The following is an 18,729-nucleotide window of genomic DNA, read 5'->3' as shown; positions in this document are numbered from 1 at the left end:
TTTTTAAACACACTGTTTTTAGCTCCTGCTTGGTGAATCCTTGTTCACCGCTTTCCAATTATAAGGTAAAGAAATGAGCACAAACTAGCTTTCTTAGGTTTAGAGAAGAAAGGTGAAATTTTATCAAACTTAAACTCTAATTCGGTTGACGCCTACGGATACAAGACGCACCCACGCTAGCATGCACACAGGGACAGAAAGAGCAGAAGAAAAATAAAGTGGAAAAGTTTGAGGCAATCTCTGAAGAGAGTTTTTTGATTACTGTGCATCGAGCTCGCTGTAGTCCTTGATTGTGGATAGATCTTGCTTTTCGTTGGGGCCCAGTATTCTTCTTAAACCTTGTTCACTGTAGGAGACTTTTCTCTCTTGGGGTTCATGTGTCTTCAGAGGTTTCAGTTCTGTGAGAAAGAGATGGGAGCAGACAAGAGGTCTTCTTTAGTCCAGGAGCAAAGAGCTTTCTGCAAGTTCAAACACTGCCTCTACAATATAAAACTCACCAAGTTAGCCTGCAGGGTATTCACGTGACTGACTAATTTAACCACTTCTGGCTTTGTTTATTGTATTGGAGCAGGGGATAGCTCCTTTGTTCCAAGCAGTGTCTATTAATATGCAAAAATGTCCTTCCAGTTAGGGGCCGGGCAACCCCTTGTAACAGGCCTTCTCTTCCCAGCAACAATTTGAAATTTAATGTCCATGTGGCAAAATTAATGTGCCTCATTCTTGGCAGATGGGGGCCTACATGACAGGATCTTCTTTGTCCTTTTCCGTGGTCAGCTTAAACCTTATGATACAATGATCACTGTCTAAATGTTCTCCCACTGACACATGATCCACTTGGCCCACCTCATTCCCAAGAACCAGGTCTAGCAGTGCCTCTTTTCTCGTTGGACGAGAAGCATATTGTTGGAGAAAATTTTTCTAACCACACTCGGGGGGCTGGATTTTACCGAGCTCCTGACGTCAGGCTCTTTGGCGGGGACTGGAAGATTATTCCAGCAGAGTCCCGCCACGGAACCCAGCGCTTGGAGGGCTGGACCCGATCCTCCCAGCGACGGCGAGACTCCGTGGCGGTCCTCCCACCGCTGGACAATGGGACTTGCATCTAAATATGTAAATGAATAAAATGAATACATTAACATGCACTTAGCTGGGTTCTTATGGGCCCGCTGAGATCTTCAGAGTGGTGTCTGGCACTCTCGTGCCTTCACTTCCCCATCTGGGGAAAGCAGGCGTGACATTGGTGGGGGTGCAGTTAAGATTTTTAGTCCGGGGCGAGGGGGTGGGGTCATATAATTGTGTGAGTGTAGGGAATGGTGGAAAGGAGTGAACTTTAAACTTTGTACAGTATGGGGCGGGTGGTAATATTTCAAAAGTAGGTGTTTTTTGAGGGAAGGGGCAACTACTTAAGGTTATTGGTATTGGGGGGGTGGGAAAGGGGCGATAGAATTTTTATTGCAGCAGTGGGGCGGAGGGGGTGGGTATGACTTCAAAAATTTCAATTCACCGGCAGGACTGGCTGCCCTTTAAAATGGTGCCAACATCTGCACACAGGCAGCTGATGCCATTGCCGGCATCAGACAGCCTGCCCCCTCCATGTGATTGGGGGGTGGGCCGATCCAGGTATTTAAATGAACCGCCGCGTCAACAGCGGGCCGCCATTTTTTCCCCTGGCAGCGGGCTCTTAAAATCCAGCCCTAGGAATTCTTGCCCCTCTCTGCCCTTTAGACTACTACTATCCCAGACTATGTTTGGATAATTAAAGAGTTTATCCTGAATTTTTACATTTCTGAAGGGTGCTGCTTTTCGCTTTAAGGATTGTGTAGGTAATCTTGTGGAGCAGTTGTGAGGATTCTCACTTTGTAGCAGCCAACGAAAAGTAACTGGAGACTATTGTGCTGTCATCATTGCAGTGCCAAAGTCTCCCTGCGAGAGGAGGATTAGTAAAGGAAGCTTGTCTGTTGGCAGCTCCTCCTCACTTCCTACTCCAACAGGAAATCGAGACAACTTGCCAATGCTTAACTCCAAGATTCTTTACCCAAGTAAGTGACGGGATTAAACATTATCAGCAGTGACAGAGGGACCCCTGGTGGCAGAGTGAGTGAGAGCAATTCCTGTATCAAACTCAGCTGGAGTAGCAATGGGGATCTCAGTGATCATGAGCCACAGAGGGGAAAACCAGCCTCATTGCCCCTGGGCTACAGAGCGGGAAATCAGCTGGCATTCCAGCTGCTGGTTACTATCCAATGAGCTTTGCTTCAAAATGTGCTCTGGTGTGTGTGGATTTTCAGTGTAGGCAAAGCAGGCTCATCTGTGATGACCCTTGTGGTCATATGTCCTACTATCATTCACAGTCTGGGCTTATGCACCTTACAAGCAATAGCTGCTGACTGCACCTTATACTAACAGTTGCTGACTTCTTCAGTGTATTGTAAAAAGACAAGTGTGATAGCTAGGAATAAGATTATCACTTTAATGATTAGGCAGAATTCATACAAAATCTTCCCAAGTTTTCAATCAAAGAGAACCTTGGCATGCTGACATTATTAAAGTTGTAACCTTTAATTGTTGAGAATATTGAATGGATTGTTCTGATCCTCCTGCTACTCTCATGCAATAGTTTGCAAATTATTTTGTCTTTTGACTCTTCCTTTCTCAGTTCAATGCCTGACAACATCATCTGGGACATTGTGTGTCAGAAAGTGTGGGGAGAAGGGGCTGAGGATCTGAACACTGCTTTCATACTGGACTCAGCAATGTTAACTCGGGGGCTTATCTTTTATTCAGGTGGGGGTGTAGCTGGTTCCATTTTGTGCTGGCAAGTGCTTGCAATGTTGATTTCACCACTGACTCTCTGTCCTATGCACTTCCATCAGGTTTACGAGCTGGATTGGCTGCTTCCTTGGCTGGCGGATCTGTCATCAGCAAAATGTTATTTGTCCATGCTGACACTGTGAACCCGGAACCTGATATTCTGTATGTGCCATGAGCAGTCGCAGTTTTTGTTAATCCTTGAAATGTTTCCTTGTGTTGTGCATTCTGTTCCAGGTGTTTTGATCTGATTCCAAATTGTGCTGTTGGTTTAATTCAGATTTTATTTGTAGTGATTTTTGTTTGTGCAATCAGAATGAATAATAACTGTCCAGGAAACATAAGATTTTTTATTACTTCTTCATAGCCTTTGTGAACACCAGGCACTTCCAGGGCAGGTACAGCATGGGCTAGCTACAGAATAAGGCTTCCTCTACACTGTCCCATCAAACATTACCAGGTCAGATACAGCACGGATAAATACAGAGTAAAGCTTTCTCTACGCTGTCCCATCAAATTCTCGGAAGTCAGGTACAGGACTGTTTAGATACAGAATAAAGCTTCCTCTACACTGTTGCAACAAGCGTGTCCAGATCAGAGACAGCGCAGATCAGATGAAGAGTAAAACTCATTCCACATGGCACGCTCGATTGTTCTTGCCTCCAATAGACCAGTGTCTAAAGTATGAGGTGAAGAGGAGCTGTCAGATGTAAAGCCTGGCTCGGGTATAAAATTAAAACCCGCGCCGGGCCCGACCCGAGAACAGCCAACCCGGGCCTGAGTCCTTTAATTTTTTTAAATTCCCAACCCAACCCGAACCCAACACATATAGTCGGGTAGCCAGGCTTTACTGCAGAGTGCAGAGTCCGGTTTCCCGCCTTGACGTCCTGAATGTTCATTTGAAGATTACTCCCAGAGCAAGGCAGCACTATCCATGTCCATCCCGACCCGACCTGAGCCCGAATGTTGGACCGGAAGAGAGACTCGACCCGACCCCAACACTTGTCGTCGGGTCTGTTCGGGTCAGTTGGCCACGCTTTAGTGAGATGGATGCTGTAGAGCTGCTATTGCCTTTAGATCTGCACCCCAGTCAAGTCAGAACTTTCAAGAAAGCAAGAGAAATTGGCAGGAGAAAATCCATTACTAATTCCCAGTATCTTGGAGTGTAGAGGCCAAAGTTGTGAGCATCATTCTGCTTAATTTGCAGTCAGTCTAAGCTACATTAATTCGAGAGGCACAGGCTGGGTATCTCCCATTGGGACAGTGAGGGATTTGGAGAAGATTGTCGCAGCGGGGTAGGCTGTAGGTCTTGGTGGCCAGGTATAGGAGGGATGGCAGTTGCCAGGGAGCAGCCAACGCACCCATTCTCTCAGCTGCAGAAGTGCCAGTTTTAAAAAGGAATTTTTTTTAAAAAGCACTGGAAGTTATTCAAATATATTGACTTCTCTGGCTTTGCTTTTTAAATCTGATTGCTAAGGTGTATCAAAGCCTTTGCAAATTGCAGTGCAGCTTGGATGGCAAACAGCAGGCATCTCTTGTGCAACACATTAAATTGAACTGAGTTGTACTGATCCATGTGAGATCATTTTATGATTTTACTGCATGTATATTTATTCCCAAACTTTGTTTCAATGCATCCCTCTCAATGTCACTCCTTTTCTCTTGAAGTATCAATTCTCTTCCCTGAAAATGTCACTCCTCACCACTCCCGCGGTTACTCCTAGCCCGGGCTGGTGTTGCCCCTTGCTCCCCGCCCAACTGCTGTCTCTCCTTGTCCCTCCCCCTGTCGCTCGTCGCCCCGGTTTGGCAGATTACTCTCATAGCCAATTCACTAACAGATATCCTTTTCAGATGGAAGGGACATGGTGTGGTCAGCAATATCTGAAGGCAACCACTCAGTACTGTGAAAGGGAGACACTCACAACCTCACTCAGCTGTGTAAGCACTGCTTAACTGCAGAGGAATTCACTGCACCTGGGGGCACTCACTACAGTCTACTTGGATGGCAGGACAATCATTGTATTCTGCACAGTTAGTGGGGTCAAGATGTTGCTATGGGTGCTGCTGCTGTAATCTAGGATATAAATTTGGAGTTCTTGTATTACCTCATGCAACTAATTTTATCTGAAGGAGCAATCAGTATAAGGGGATCTGGAATGCAAAGGTCATGAAGTATGAATGCAATTACACTTTTTATTCCATTCGTAACCCAGCTCAGGTGGGGGTCTCCTCATGGGAGACCTAGCTCTCTGGTCGGGTCTGCTCATTGGGAGCCCATCTGTACACTGGGATCTACTGATGGGGAGCCCAGATCAGCTGGTCAGAAGACTGGCTATCTGGAAGGGACTTCTAGTCAGGACCCCAGTTCACCCAGTCTTCAGGTTGGGATGACAGTTCTGGTGGGATTTTCTGGTTAGGAGTGCTGTCCTCTCGCAGTGTATCCTAGCATGAGTCCAACTCTCTATTGGGGTCTTCTAGTTGGGAGTACTGCTCTCTTGTGGGGTCTGCCGGTAAGTAATGCCGCTGTCTGGTGACCAGCTGGCGAATGCACCTTTCTGGAGTAAAACAAACTGAAATGAAGGGTTTCTCGAGGCTAAATTAGATGTATTTTGTTCTTTAGAAATGGCTACACGGAAAAATGTGTAATGAACAATTACTTTGGTATCGGATTGGATGCAAAAATTTCTCTTGATTTCAACAACAAACGTGATGAACATCCAGAAAAATGCAGGTGAGAAAACCAGTTGTCAGTAGAGTGCTGGGCTGAAAGGATAGCCAAGCTACCGCCACTCCACAGGCTGCTGGTTTAACCCTTTCCCACCAGAGATCGCATTTCAAAATACAGAAGGAGGTAATCATTGACATCAGGAAAAAGAAGCAGAGTCAGAGGTTGTCAGTCACATTCATGCTAATAGCAAGTGGAAATCCCTACACTCTTGATCACACTCTTGTTCCCCTCCAAGTCACACACCATCCATACTTGGAACTATATCGCCGTTCCTTCACTGTCGCTGGGTCAAAATCCTGGAACTCCCGTCCTAACAGCTCTGTGGGTATACCTACCCCAAACGGACTGCAGCGGTTCAAGAAGGCAGCTCACCACCACCTTCTCAAGGGCAATTAGGGATGGGCAATAAATTCTGGCCTGGCCAGTGACGCCTACATCCCATGAATGAATTTTAAAAAACACTGAATCCAAGAATCTCCAGTCCCGCTTACTCTGCATCTATGTCTGAGTGTTCCTTCATCTCTCCCTTCTTACCTCTTCAGGGGAGGTGGTAGTGGTAATGTCACTGGACTTGTAATCCAGAGGCCTAGGCTAATGCTCTGGTGACTTGGGTTCGAATCCCATCACGGGAGTTGCTGGAATATGAAATTAATTAATAAATCTGGAATTAAAAAGCTAGTCTAATTGTGACCATGAAACTATTGTCGATTGTTGTAAAAACCAATCTGGTTCACTAATGTCCTTCAGGGAAGAAAATCTGCCATCCTCGTCTGGTCTGGCCTGCATGTGGCTCCAGACCCACAGCAATGTGGTTGACTCTTAGATGCCCTCAAAAATGGCCAAGCAAGACACTCTGTTGTATTAAACCACTGCAAAGTCTAAGAAAAGGGATGAAACTGGACGGACCTAGGCACTGGAAACGACAACGGCAAACCCTGTCGACCCTGCAAGGTCCTCCTTACTAACACCTGTGGGGGGCTTGTGCCAAAATTGGGAGAGCTGTCCCGCAGACTAATCAGACAACAGCCTGACATAGTCATACTCACGGTATCATACCTTACAGACAATGTCCCTGACACCATCATCACCATCCCTGGGTATGTCCTGTTCCACGGGCAGGACAGACCCACCAGAGGTGGCGGCACAGTGGTATACAGTCAGGAAGGCGTTGCCCTTGGAGTCCTCAACATTGACTCCAGACCCCATGAAGTCTCAAGGCAGCAAGTCAAACATGGGCAAGGAAACTTCCTACTGATTACCACCTACCGCGCCCCCTCAGCTGATGAATCAATGCTTCTACATGTTGAACGCCAATTGGAAGGAGCACGAAAGATAGCAAGGGCACAGAATGTACTCTGGGTGGGGACGTCAATGTCCATCACCAAGAGTGGCTCGGTAGCATCACTATTGACCGAGCTAACCAAGTTCTAAAGGATGTAGCTGCTAGACTGTGTCTGCGGCAGGTGGTGAAGGAACCAACAAGAAAAACCAGACAGACCACACGGCATCAACCTAGACGCTGGAAACGACAACGGCAAGCCCAGCCCTGTTGACCCTGCAAAGTCCTCCTTACTAACATCTGGGGGCTTGTGCCAAAATTGGGAAGGAAAAACCTACTTGACCTCGTACTCACCAATTTATCTGTCACAGATGTATCTGTTGATGGCAGTATTGGTAAGAGTGTCCACCGCACAGTCCTTGTGGAGGCGAAGTCCCATCTTCACATTGAGGATACCCACCATCGTGTTGTGTGGCACTACCACCGTGCTAAATGGGATGGTTTGCAAACAGATCTAGCAACTCAAAACTGGGCATCTATGAAGCGCTGTGGACCATTAGCAGCAGCAGATATGTATTCAACCACAATCTGTAACCTCATGGCCCGGCATATCCCCACTCTACCATCAAGCCAGGGGACCAACCCTGGTTCAATGAAGAGTGCAGGAGGACATGCCAGGAGCAGCACCAGGCATACCTAAAAATGAGATGTCAGCCTGGTGAAGCTACAGCACAACTGCTTGCATGCCAAACAGTGGAAGCAGCATGCAACAGACAAGGCTAAGCGATCCCACAACCAATGGATCAGATCTAAACTCTGCAGATCTGCCACATTCAGTCGTGAAAGGTGGTGGACAATTAAACCACTAACAGGAGGAGGAGGCTCCACAGATATCCCCATCCTCAATGATGGGGGAGCCTAGCACATCAGTACAAAAGACAAGACTGAAGCATTTGCAGCCGTCTTCAGCCAGAAGTGCTGAGTGGATGATCCAACTCTGCCTCCTCCTGAGGTCCCCAGCATCACAGATGCCAGTCTCCAGCCAATCCAATTCACTCCAGTTGATATCAAGAAACAGCTGAAGGCACTGGATTCTGAAAAGGCTATGGGCCCTGACAATATTCCAGCAATAGTACTGAAGACTTGTGCTCCAGAATTAACTGCACCCCTAGCCAAGCTGTTCCAGTACAGCTACAACACCGGCATCTACCTGGCGATGTGGAAAATTGCCCAAGTATGTCCTGTACACAAAAATCAAAACAAATCCAATCTGTCCAATTACCGCCCTATCAGTCTACTCTTGATCACCAGCAAAGTGATGGAAGGGGTTGTCGACAGTGCAATCAAGTGGCACTTGCTCAGTAATAACCTGTTCACTGACGCTCAGTTTGGGTTCCGCCAGGGCTACTCAGCTCCTGACCTCATTACAGTCTTTGTCCAAACATGGACAAAAGAGCTGAACTCCAGTGATGAGATGAGGTGAGAGTGACTGCCCTTGACATCAAGACAGCATTTGACCAAGTATGGCATCAAGGAGCCCTAGCAAAACTGGAGTCACTGGGAATGGGCGGGGGTGGAAATCACTCTGCTGGTTGGAGTCATATCTGGCACAAAGGAAGATGGTTGTGGTTGTTGGAAGTCTAAGTCAACCCTGTCCCAGGACATCACTGCAGTAGTGTCCTAGGGCTAACCATCTTCAGCTGCTTCATCCAGGACCTTCCCTTTCTCATAAGGTCAAAAGTGGGGATGTTCGCTGATGATTGCACAATGTTCAGCACCATTCGCGACGACTCAGATACTGAAGTAGCCCGTATCCAGATGCAACAAGACCTGGACAACGTCCAGGCTTGGGAGGATAAGTGGCAAGTTACATTTGCGCCACACAAGTGGCAGGCAATGACCATCTCAAACAAGAGAGAATCTTAATCATCTTCCATTGATGCTCACTGGCTTTACCATTGCTGCATCCCCCACTGTCAACATCTTGGGGGGGTTACCATTGAGCAGAAGCTGAACTGGACCAGCCACATAAATACTGTGGCTACAAGAGCAGGATAGAGGCTGGGAATTCTGCTGACTCCCCAAAGCCTGTCCATAAGGCACAAGTCTGGAATGTGATGGAATACTCTCCATTTGCCTGGATGGGTGCAGCTCCAACAAAACTCAAGAAGCTGAACACCATCCAGAACAAAGCAGCCCGCTTAATTGTCACCCCATCCACCACCTTCAACATTCACTCCCTTCACCATCAATGCACAGTGGCAGCAGTGTGTACCATGTAGATTGAAGTATGAGGAGAGATTAGGTCGACTAGGCCTATATTCACTAGAGTTTTGAAGAATGAGAGGGGATCTCATAGAAACCTATAAAATTCTAACAGGACTAGACAGGCCAGATGCAGGGAGAATGTTCCCGATGGCTGGGGAGTCCAGAACCAGGGGTCACAGTCTCAGGATACAGGGTATGCCATTTAGAACCGAGATGAGGAGAAATTTCTTCACTCAGAAGGTGGTGAACCTGTGGAATTCTCTACCGCAGAAGGCAGTGGAGGCCAAGTCATTAAATATATTCAAGAAGGAGCTAGATATATTAATGCCACAGGGATCAAGGGATATGGGGCGAAAGTGAGAACAGGGTACTGAATTAGACGATCAGCCATGATCTTTTTTGAATGGCAGAGCAGGCCCGAAAGGCCGAATCTCCTGCTCCTATTTTCTATGTTTCGATGTTTATCTACAAGATGCACTGCAGCAACTCACCAAGACTTCTTTGACAGCACCTTCCAAGCCCGTGACCCATCCCACCTAGAAGGGCAGCAGATGCATGGGAACACCACCATCTGCAAGTTCCCTCCAAACCACACACCATCCTGACTTGGAACTATATCGCCATTCCTTCACTGTCGCTGGGTCAAAATCCTGGAACTCCCTTTCTAACAGCACTGTAGGTGTACCTACATCCCAAGGACTGCAGCAGTTCAAGAAGGTAGCTCACCACCACCTTCTCAAAGACAATTGGGGATGGGCAATAAATGCTGGCCTAGCCAGCAACAGCCGCATCCCATGAACAAATAAAAAAGAAGTCCCACTCCACCCATATTCTGTAGCTGATTATCCTATCATTGCACTTCACCATTCCGTTCCTGTCCCCCTCTGCTGCCAGCATCAATCTATTCCATCCTATTCCATAGCTAATTATTCTGTCACAGACTTCACCAATTTTCCTCCCAACAGGTCCACTCTATATTCGAAATTGTATGGTAGCATTACTCTGATCTAGTGTTGTCCATCAGTATGTCTGGCCTCCAGTATTGACCATCAGTATGTCTGGCCTCCTTTGTTGACCGGCAGTATGTCTGTCCTCCAGTGTTGGCCGGCAGTATGTCTGGCCTCCAGTGTTGACCAGCAACATGTCTGGCCTCCTTTGTTGACTACCAGTATGTCTGGGATCCAGTGTTGACCGGTAGTATGTCTGTCCTCCAGTGTTGACCAGCAGTATGTCTGGCCTCCAGTGTTGACCAGCAGTATATCTGGTCTCCTTTGTTGACTATCAGTATGTCTGGGATCCAGTGTTGACCAGCAGTATGTCTGGCCTCCTTTGTTGACCGGAGGTATGTCTGGGATCCAGTGTTGACCAGAAGAATGTCTGGCCTCCAGTGTTGGCCGGCAGTATGTCTAGCCTCCAGTGTTGGCCGGCAGTATGTCTGTCCTCCAGTGTTGGCCGGCAGTATGTCTGTCCTCCAGTGTTGGCCGGCAGTATGTCTGTCCTCCAGTGTTGGCCGGCAGTATGTCTGGCCTCCAGTGTTGACCGGCAGTATGTCTGGCCTCCAGTGTTGGCCGGCAGTATGTCTGCCTCCAGTGTTGACAGACTGAGTTCTTTAGATTCAGTTTTGACCAGCAGTATCGTTGAGGCTCAGGAGAGACCAGTGGGTCATTACTGACTAGCAGCATGACTCTGATTCATTCTTTACCAGCAATATGACACAGTTTGTTATTGACCAGTGGTTCAGTATGAACTGGCAGTACAGGTAGGAAGTGATAGAATTTGTTTTTAATACTTCGTGTCACCCTGAACTGTATTTAACTTTTTATAGTCTTTTCTTAGGAGTCGCACAAAAAATATGATGTGGTACGGGGTTCTTGGAACCAAGGAGCTGCTGCACAGAACCTACAAAAACCTGGAGCAGAAAGTACTGTTAGAGGTGGGCATCTCATTTACTTTCACATACTCTTGACCATATGTCCTCAACCATCCTTCTAAATAATTATTTTCAAGTTAATCTTGCATGCATCCAAATAAGGGATGTTTTTGCTGGGGAGCCAAACACTGTCCCATCAGGCCTTCTGTCTAGGGTCAGATGCAATCAAGCTCCCATCTAGAACTCCCTGTGCCAACCTTTCCTGGTGGCACCCCTGTTAGTGTCAGAAGCAGTGGTAACACTATTAGTTCTGAGTCAGAAGTTTGCGAGTTTAAGCCCCATTCCAGGGACTTGAGCATATAATCTGTGCTGTCTTCAGTGTAGTACTGAGAGGTGCCATCTTTCAGATGAGACATTAAACCAAGGTCCCATGCCAGTTCAGCTCGATGAAAAAGAGCAGGAAGTTCTCTGGTGTCCTGGTCGACATTTCTTCCTCAATCAGCATGATCAAAAACAGATTACTAGGTCATTTTATCTCATTACTGTTTATGGGATTTTGCTTGGCACAAATTGGCTGCTGTCTTTGCCTTCATAATGTTACGACTGACTGCTCAAGACAAAGCCCCCAATCAAAATATATTATCTGATTGTGGTGGGAGAAACGCACTGTTGTTCAGTCCCGCCCCTCCACAGATCGCCTAACATATAATTTTAAAATTTCCAAATTAAAGACCCAGCCAAATTGTAGCATCTATTAAGCCCCGTATGAGGCGAACCAAACCAGGTGTCTTTAGATCAACAAATTAACTGTTTAATTAGAAAAACTAAATTCTTAAACACTACTAAGATATAAACAACATTTAAAATAGAAAAATTAGTGTCCTTGCATATTTACGCCCCTGCCGAAGTGAAATCTTCCAATGTGGAATAGTCCAAGGTTGCTTGAAGTCCTCACAGCCGTCCGATGGGGAAAAACAACAGTTCTTCAACAGTAGAACAGTCCGTAGTCTAATTCACCAGTTGAATTGATGCTCTTCTTTTCCAGCGATGAATTTCAGCAATTACAGTTCAGTAGTTAAAGGAATTGGTTATTTTCTTTTTAAGAAATTAATCTGGCTGGACATCAGAATTCTGAGAGTATAATAAATAAGGTTTAAATAGAGAGAGAGCTCTCATTTCCTTCAGTATGCTGGCAGACAGTTTTTTATTTTATTTTATTTATAAAAGTCTGTGTGTGTATCTGTTAACTGTGTCTCAAAAGGCAATTTTTCAGCTAGTTTCAAATGTCAATCGGCAACATTGTATCTCGTGTCCTTGGTCCTGAGTGGCTGTATCCTACGGTAATGAGAATGCATATTTGAAGCTGGCTGTATCCTATGGCAACGAGAGTGCATCCTTTGACTCAATCCCTGGAGCTTGCTGCCTTAAAGCAGTACTGATCCTGTTACAGCCTTAAAGGCACACTGCATACTTCCCAGGAAAAGAAAAATCTACAGGATCATGACAATAACAACAGTGCCTACACTTCAAAAGTAATTCACTAGCTGTAAAGCACTTTGAGACATTATGAAGATGTAAAACCTATTGTAGAAATGCAAGTTCTTTCTTTTATGGGTTAGGTACCGATACAAAGTAAAGCTCCCTATCCTTTATTCCAACATGCATTCCTAGGTCAGTTACATGCATGGGTTAGACACAGAGGGAAGGTCCTACTACACTGTCCTCAATCCCAACTTCTGTGTGACACTAGTATGAATTATCACTGCCTATAGTGATTGTTTGCTTCTTCACTTTCTGAGTGAGATTCATTATGGTATGTTTCTGGGAAGTTTTATCCTGTGATCTCACACTTGCATTAGCTGGACTGAGATTTTACATAGGACTCTAGCACAGTGCAGACAAAGTAGAATTATATTCCAGCATCCAGGGCTAGATTTGAATTCAGTTTCCAATGGTGAAAGCATGATGTTTAGCTTACAGTACTTCATAATCCCAGAGTGTGGAAAGACAGTTTCTAACTTACTGTGCCACCCAGTCCAAGTGTCTTACCCCATCTGGAGTACTGAGTTCAGCTTTTGGCACTGAACCTCAGGAAAAATATATTGGCCTTGGAGTGGGTAAAGTGCATATTCACTCGAATGATACTGGGGCTTAAAGAGTTAAATTATGAGGACAAATTGCATAACTTGGTTTGTATTCCCTGAGTTTAGATGGTTGAGGGGTGATCTAAACAAGATGTTTAAAATGATAAATGAATGCACTAGGCTAGATGCTGAGAAAATACTTCTTCTAGTGGGGGAATCAGAACAAAGGGGCATAATCTTAAAATCAGAGCTAGGCCATGAAGGAGTGAAATCAGGAAGCACTTCCTCCACACAAGAGTTAGTGGAACACTCTTCCCCAAAGGGCTAAATGCTGAGTCAACTGACATCCTCAAGAATGAGATCAATAACTTTTTCTTGGACAAAGGTATCAAAGGATATGTCACAAAGGCGAGTAAATAGAGTTGAGGTACAGATCAGCCATGATCTAATTGAATGATGGAAAAGCCTTGAGGGGCTAAATAACCTACCTCTGTTATTCATCCCACTAAAGCACCCAGTCCCAGAGTATGAAAGCACCATGTATGATCCACTGGACTATAACCTTTTCTTCCTCAAATCTCTGCCAGTAACCTTCACCACTCGCACTTATTCATCCTTTGCCCCCTAAGCTGTGCCTTTCCTTATTACCAGCAATGACTAATTATATTCATTGGGCTCAGACATTTTTTTGGTGGATTTCTGTTAGCATGGACCCAGAACATTTGGTGATGGAACAATTAACAGTTATGTTTGTGTCACAGTTTTCTCTGTGTTGATGTTCCTTTCTGTTTTGCCCTGTAATGCAGTGTGATGGACAGCGCATCCCCTTGCCCAGCCTGCAGGGTATTGCAGTGCTAAACATCCCTAGCTTTGCTGGCGGCACCAACTTCTGGGGTGGAACTAAGGAAGATGATGTAAGTACAACTTCAAAGAGGGTTTGTGTTAAGTAACGACAAGTGCAATGGCTTGGTGGGGTTGCAGATACCGTGTTCATTTGCTGCATGGTGAAGCACAAAGTACCGGGTTGCAGTATTTGTATCCAGGCAGTGATAAAGCACACTGCAATCTCTTGTGCGTTAACATCATTGCTGACTAAATCTTTGTTGGTTCTTTATCCTGCAGATTTTCACAGCGCCTTCTTTTGACGATAAGATCCTGGAGGTGGTGGCTGTGTTTGGCAGTATGCAAATGGCGGTTTCACGAGTTATCAACCTGCAACACCATCGAATTGCTCAAGTGAGAGAGCTCACCCCTTGCCCTTTTTGTTTCCTTACGTTTCCTCATCTTGCTTTCTTTTTCTTCCACTTTGCCATATTAGTTTAATTCCCTCCTCCACAACTCTATTTACTCTCCCAGCAAGAATGTTGGTTCCCACTTTGTTCAGGTGAAATCCATCTATCCTGTTCAGGCTACTCTGGCCTCATAACTGGTCCCAGTGTCCTGTGAATCTCAATAGTCTCCTCCTGTGCCATCTCTCCAGTTATGCATTTACCTCTCAAGTCTCGCTATTCCTATGCCATTGAATATGAAGTACTGGGAATAATCCCAAGATTCATACCCTGTTCTTCAGTCTATTTTTTGACTCATAAAATTCCTTTTGCGGGATCTCACTTCCCATTTCATTGGTTCTGGCATGAAATATGACTTCTAGCAGTTCTCATTTCCTCTTTTGCACCCACTCTGTAATATCTCTTACCCTGGTATTTGAAAGGCAACAAACCATTCAGAATCTCAGTGTACCTACAACAGTTCCTGTCTACTGCCGTGAATATGGAATCCTCTAATATTACATGATTTTTGCACTTCATTACCCAAGCATTCAGTGATGCTTCCTCCACGAGGTCATTCCAGAAACATCCAGCAGCTCTCAAATTGTGCAAGTACCACAGATCACAGCGGTCCCCAAACAAAGCAGATTTCTTTTGCACAATGAATGTTATCAAACACAACAACTTAGTTTTTTAAAAGCAAAATACTGCGGATGCTGGAAATCTGAAACAAAAACAAGAAATGCTGGAATCACTCAGCAGGTCTGGCAGCATCTGTGGAAAGAGAAGCAGAGTTAACGTTTCGGGTCAGTGACCCTTCTTCGGAACTCCGAACTCTTTCCACAGATGCTGCCAGACCTGCTGAGTGATTCCAGCATTTCTTGAACTTAGTTTTTTAACCCCTCAAATATAATTTTAGCCAACTGCACCTCAAGGTTGCACTCCTGGTGAGGGTAAACTCAACAGTCCCCTGGTCTTTCACACTCCACCAGTCTTTGTGACTAATTTCTCATCAGTAAACCTAATGTTATATGTACACAATAGCCCAACTGCCACAGAAAAAGCAGTCAATCAGAGAACACTACTTACGTAACGAGTTACTCAATCTGTTACCCGCTTTAAACAGCACAGAATGCTGTCACTGAATCCTTAAGTTACAGAGTTGGAAATGCAAAGAAGCTCCAGACTGAAGGGTAAAGCTGAAACAAGAAACAGTCATTGCTATAAATATGAAACAGAAATCAAAAATGCTGGAGTTACACAGCAGAAAGGATTCAATCAGTGCAGTAATTTGTGGGCTGGGACCTGAAAATAAAGTGGCCATAAAAACTGCGGAATTGTAAAAACCCAGTTGGTTCACAGTGCCCTTCACGGAAAGGAACCTGTCACTGCTACCTGTTCTGGCCTACATGTGAGTTCAGTCCCACACTGCATGGCTAACTCAGTGCTTTCTGAATTGGTGTAGCAGTTCTCAGAGCAACTAGAGACTGACAGAAATCAGCTTGACAGTGTTACCTACATCCTGAGAGCAAATAAACAAAAGATCAGGCAGTATAACAGTGGTGGAGTTTGGAATGTGATCCTTTGTCACAGTAGAAGCTGGAACAGTGAGCTGTCTTTCAGAGGCTGATTAATCTGCTATGTAATTTTGTTTTTTTATCTCAGGTGCTGTGCAATCATCTGTCCCGTTGGGGCAGGCTGATCTGCTGGGTAACAGTAATGGGGTAAAATGGTTGAAAGTGTTAGACACATTCCTTGTAATGAGTGGTGTTCAATACTTTATCGGGGACAGAGAGACTGTGAGGACAAATGCTGAGACTCAGTGAGTTGTAAATAAGCCTCCTGTTTTACCTAGATACGCTTTTCCCCTACCCCCACCTCTAGTGTCGTGCTGTAAAGATAACAATCCTGGGCGATGAAGGAGTCCCAGTACAAGTGGATGGAGAAGCCTGGATCCAGCCCCCTGGTTACATCAAAATCATTCACAAGAATCGTGCACAGATGCTGACCAGAGATCGGGTATGTCCTCGCTTAAAATTAGCTGGAGAGTACAACAGATGGAGCATTACTAATACTTAAATGTGGCTGGGCCGAAACAGAAACCAACCAGTAAATCAAAATGTTTCCATTCCTTAGGTGAAAGGGGGATAGATCATTGATAGTCCATGGGTCATACTGTCACTGTCATCGGTATTGAGTAGCTGATACCTGCGAGTGATTACAGCAGACTTCAGTCAGTAAATTGAATTGACACCCTAAGCTTAGGTAGTATTTGTTTGTTGATTGAAATCCCAAAATTAAAGATTTCTGCCTGGCACTGAGAGAAATGTACCTGGCATGTGGAATCAAGCTTTAATATCTGACTTAACCCTAATGTTTTCTGTCAGTTAAATCCTGAAGTTTATTTTGTATGTGGTGCTGGATTTTCTTTCTGAATTATTTCATTTACCTTTGAACGATGACACCTCTGCTGCTGTTTACAGATGACAAAGCAAATCAATCAATGTTATGATGCAGTGTGAGACAGAAAATGCAGGCACAGCAGTATTAAAGTGCTGCTGCTGTATGGGTTTTTTTCAGTCTAAATGTCCTTATGCAATAGCAATTGGGTTTGGTTAAGGGATTTTGCAAGAGGTTGAGCCTTTAATCTTGTGCATGCTTGGGTCTGTTCATGCCACAGGCTTTTGAGAGCACCCTCAAGTCTTGGGAAGACAAGCAAAAATGTGAACTACCTCGCCCATCCTCCCAACATACCTTGCAACCCGAGATAGTTTCAGAAGAGGAAGCTGCTGAGATCAATCAGTTTGGCCGAGCGGCTGGAACGCTCATCCACAGGTAAGAGGTTCAGTGGAAAAACAAATCACAGGCACTGATCTAAAAACAAGAAATGCTGGAATTACTCAGCCAGTCTGGCAGCATCTGTGGAGAGCAAAGCCGAGTTAACGTTTCAGGTCAGTGACCCTTCATCAGAACTTATCTATACTGATTTGTTAATCCTTTAAAGTTTAAATTTCCCTATCCACGCATCTTACTTCAGCCTGGAGAGCAGGTGAGACTAAGCTGCAGGCATTCCCATGATGGGCTTCTGCATTACTGGCAGGAGGCCTAGGAAGGCCGCTAGTCCTAGACCATGTGCAGCATCTGCTGTACTGGACGAAAGCCAAGCAATGGAAGGGTTAATTAGTTAAGCCATGAACAGTATCAAAGGGGGGTTGGATGTTGGAACCTCTGCTTAACCTCATCCTCAACCTAAAAATAAAGGCAGCTTGCTATAGAAGCGAAGCTTTGCACAGTATAACACGCTGTATGTAATAGAGGAAGGGATGTGAGAACCATAAGCTCTTTATTCCACAGTAGAATAGCATAAGAGCTGTAATCTTATCTGCTGCACACAATGGCAGTCTGTTTGTGGTAAGGGAGGGTGGGAGAGCTGCATGACTGTTACACAGTATAACAAGTTGTATGTTGTAGGGAACAGGTTAAGAGGTGTTATATGGTATAACGGGCTCCATGTTATCTAGGATGCAGTCAGAGGTGTAAGCTGTCTAATACAGTATAGCAGACTATGTTACAGAGGTGTAAGCTGCCTGTAATACAGTGTAACAGGCTGTATGTTGTAGAGGCCAGGGTAAGAGATGCAAGTTGTTTTCTGATGGGAAAATATGCTTCCACTCACACCACTTGGACATCAAAGATCAGCCAGCACCAGGTTCCTTCCTTTGATTCCTGGTTTTGTGCTGTTGTTTTTTTTTCTTCTGGTCAGTTTTAGGTTTTTGCCAGCTTGCAGCAAATCGGTCAGTCCAGAAAAAGTTTATCATCCTCACTGTCTTCATCACAACATATGTTTCGCCAACCTTGCACTACCGTCTGCTTTATATTTCCCAAAAACCTTCTCACAAGATCTCCATCTTCCACACTGCTACTGCTTCATTAGCTGACATTCCCCATTCTCTTTTTTTTTTGTCCCTCTCCAATTGTTCCTCCTCCCTCGATCCAGGATTCGGGAGACAGCACAGCTGCATCACACCATGGAACAGGAGCTTGCGCATGCAGTAAATGCCAGTGCCAAATCCATGGACAAAGTTTACGCAAAGTCGAAAACAACTGAGGTAAGAAATAGTATTGAAAACTGTGGGCAGTGGGGTGCAGATCTACAGCCGGGTAGACTGGATGGGTTATACAGATCCGCAATCAATCCAGGCTCAGTTTTCAGGGAGTTGGGGGTGGCAGCAGATTGGGTTAGGGATGTTCAGATTGCAGCTGAGCCAGCTGGGGATGGTGTACAGAGCTGCAGTCCCAAGCCTCAATTTGCGCTGCATCCCCACCAAGGCAAATATATCTTCTTTGAGGCTCGATGCCCAAAACTGATGCAGTACTCCAGATGGGTTCTGGCCAAGGCTCTGTACAACTGTCTTTCTTGGATC

At 45.3% G+C, this 18,729-nt stretch overlaps 1 protein-coding gene across 12 annotated transcripts in view; it reads left to right on the top strand.

Moving 5' to 3' along the window:
• Positions 1–18,729, top strand: part of LOC137375194 (diacylglycerol kinase delta-like) — a 158,230-nt gene that overhangs the window by 111,974 nt on the left and 27,527 nt on the right. For all 12 annotated transcript variants that reach the window (XM_068041971.1, XM_068041972.1, XM_068041969.1 and 9 more), the window contains 9 exons: positions 1,911–2,039; positions 2,874–2,973; positions 5,429–5,539; positions 10,920–11,016; positions 13,844–13,951; positions 14,160–14,273; positions 16,190–16,324; positions 16,986–17,140; positions 18,303–18,414. In XM_068041971.1, coding sequence (XP_067898072.1) covers positions 1,911–2,039; positions 2,874–2,973; positions 5,429–5,539; positions 10,920–11,016; positions 13,844–13,951; positions 14,160–14,273; positions 16,190–16,324; positions 16,986–17,140; positions 18,303–18,414 — 1,061 coding nt within the window. The remainder of the gene's footprint in view (positions 1–1,910; positions 2,040–2,873; positions 2,974–5,428; positions 5,540–10,919; positions 11,017–13,843; positions 13,952–14,159; positions 14,274–16,189; positions 16,325–16,985; positions 17,141–18,302; positions 18,415–18,729) is intronic.

This window comes from Heterodontus francisci, chromosome 11 (genome assembly GCF_036365525.1).
Source record: "Heterodontus francisci isolate sHetFra1 chromosome 11, sHetFra1.hap1, whole genome shotgun sequence".
Classification (NCBI taxonomy): Eukaryota; Metazoa; Chordata; class Chondrichthyes; order Heterodontiformes; family Heterodontidae; genus Heterodontus; species Heterodontus francisci.
Note: the sequence above shows the minus strand (reverse complement) of the source record. Positions and strands in the feature narration are given on the sequence as shown.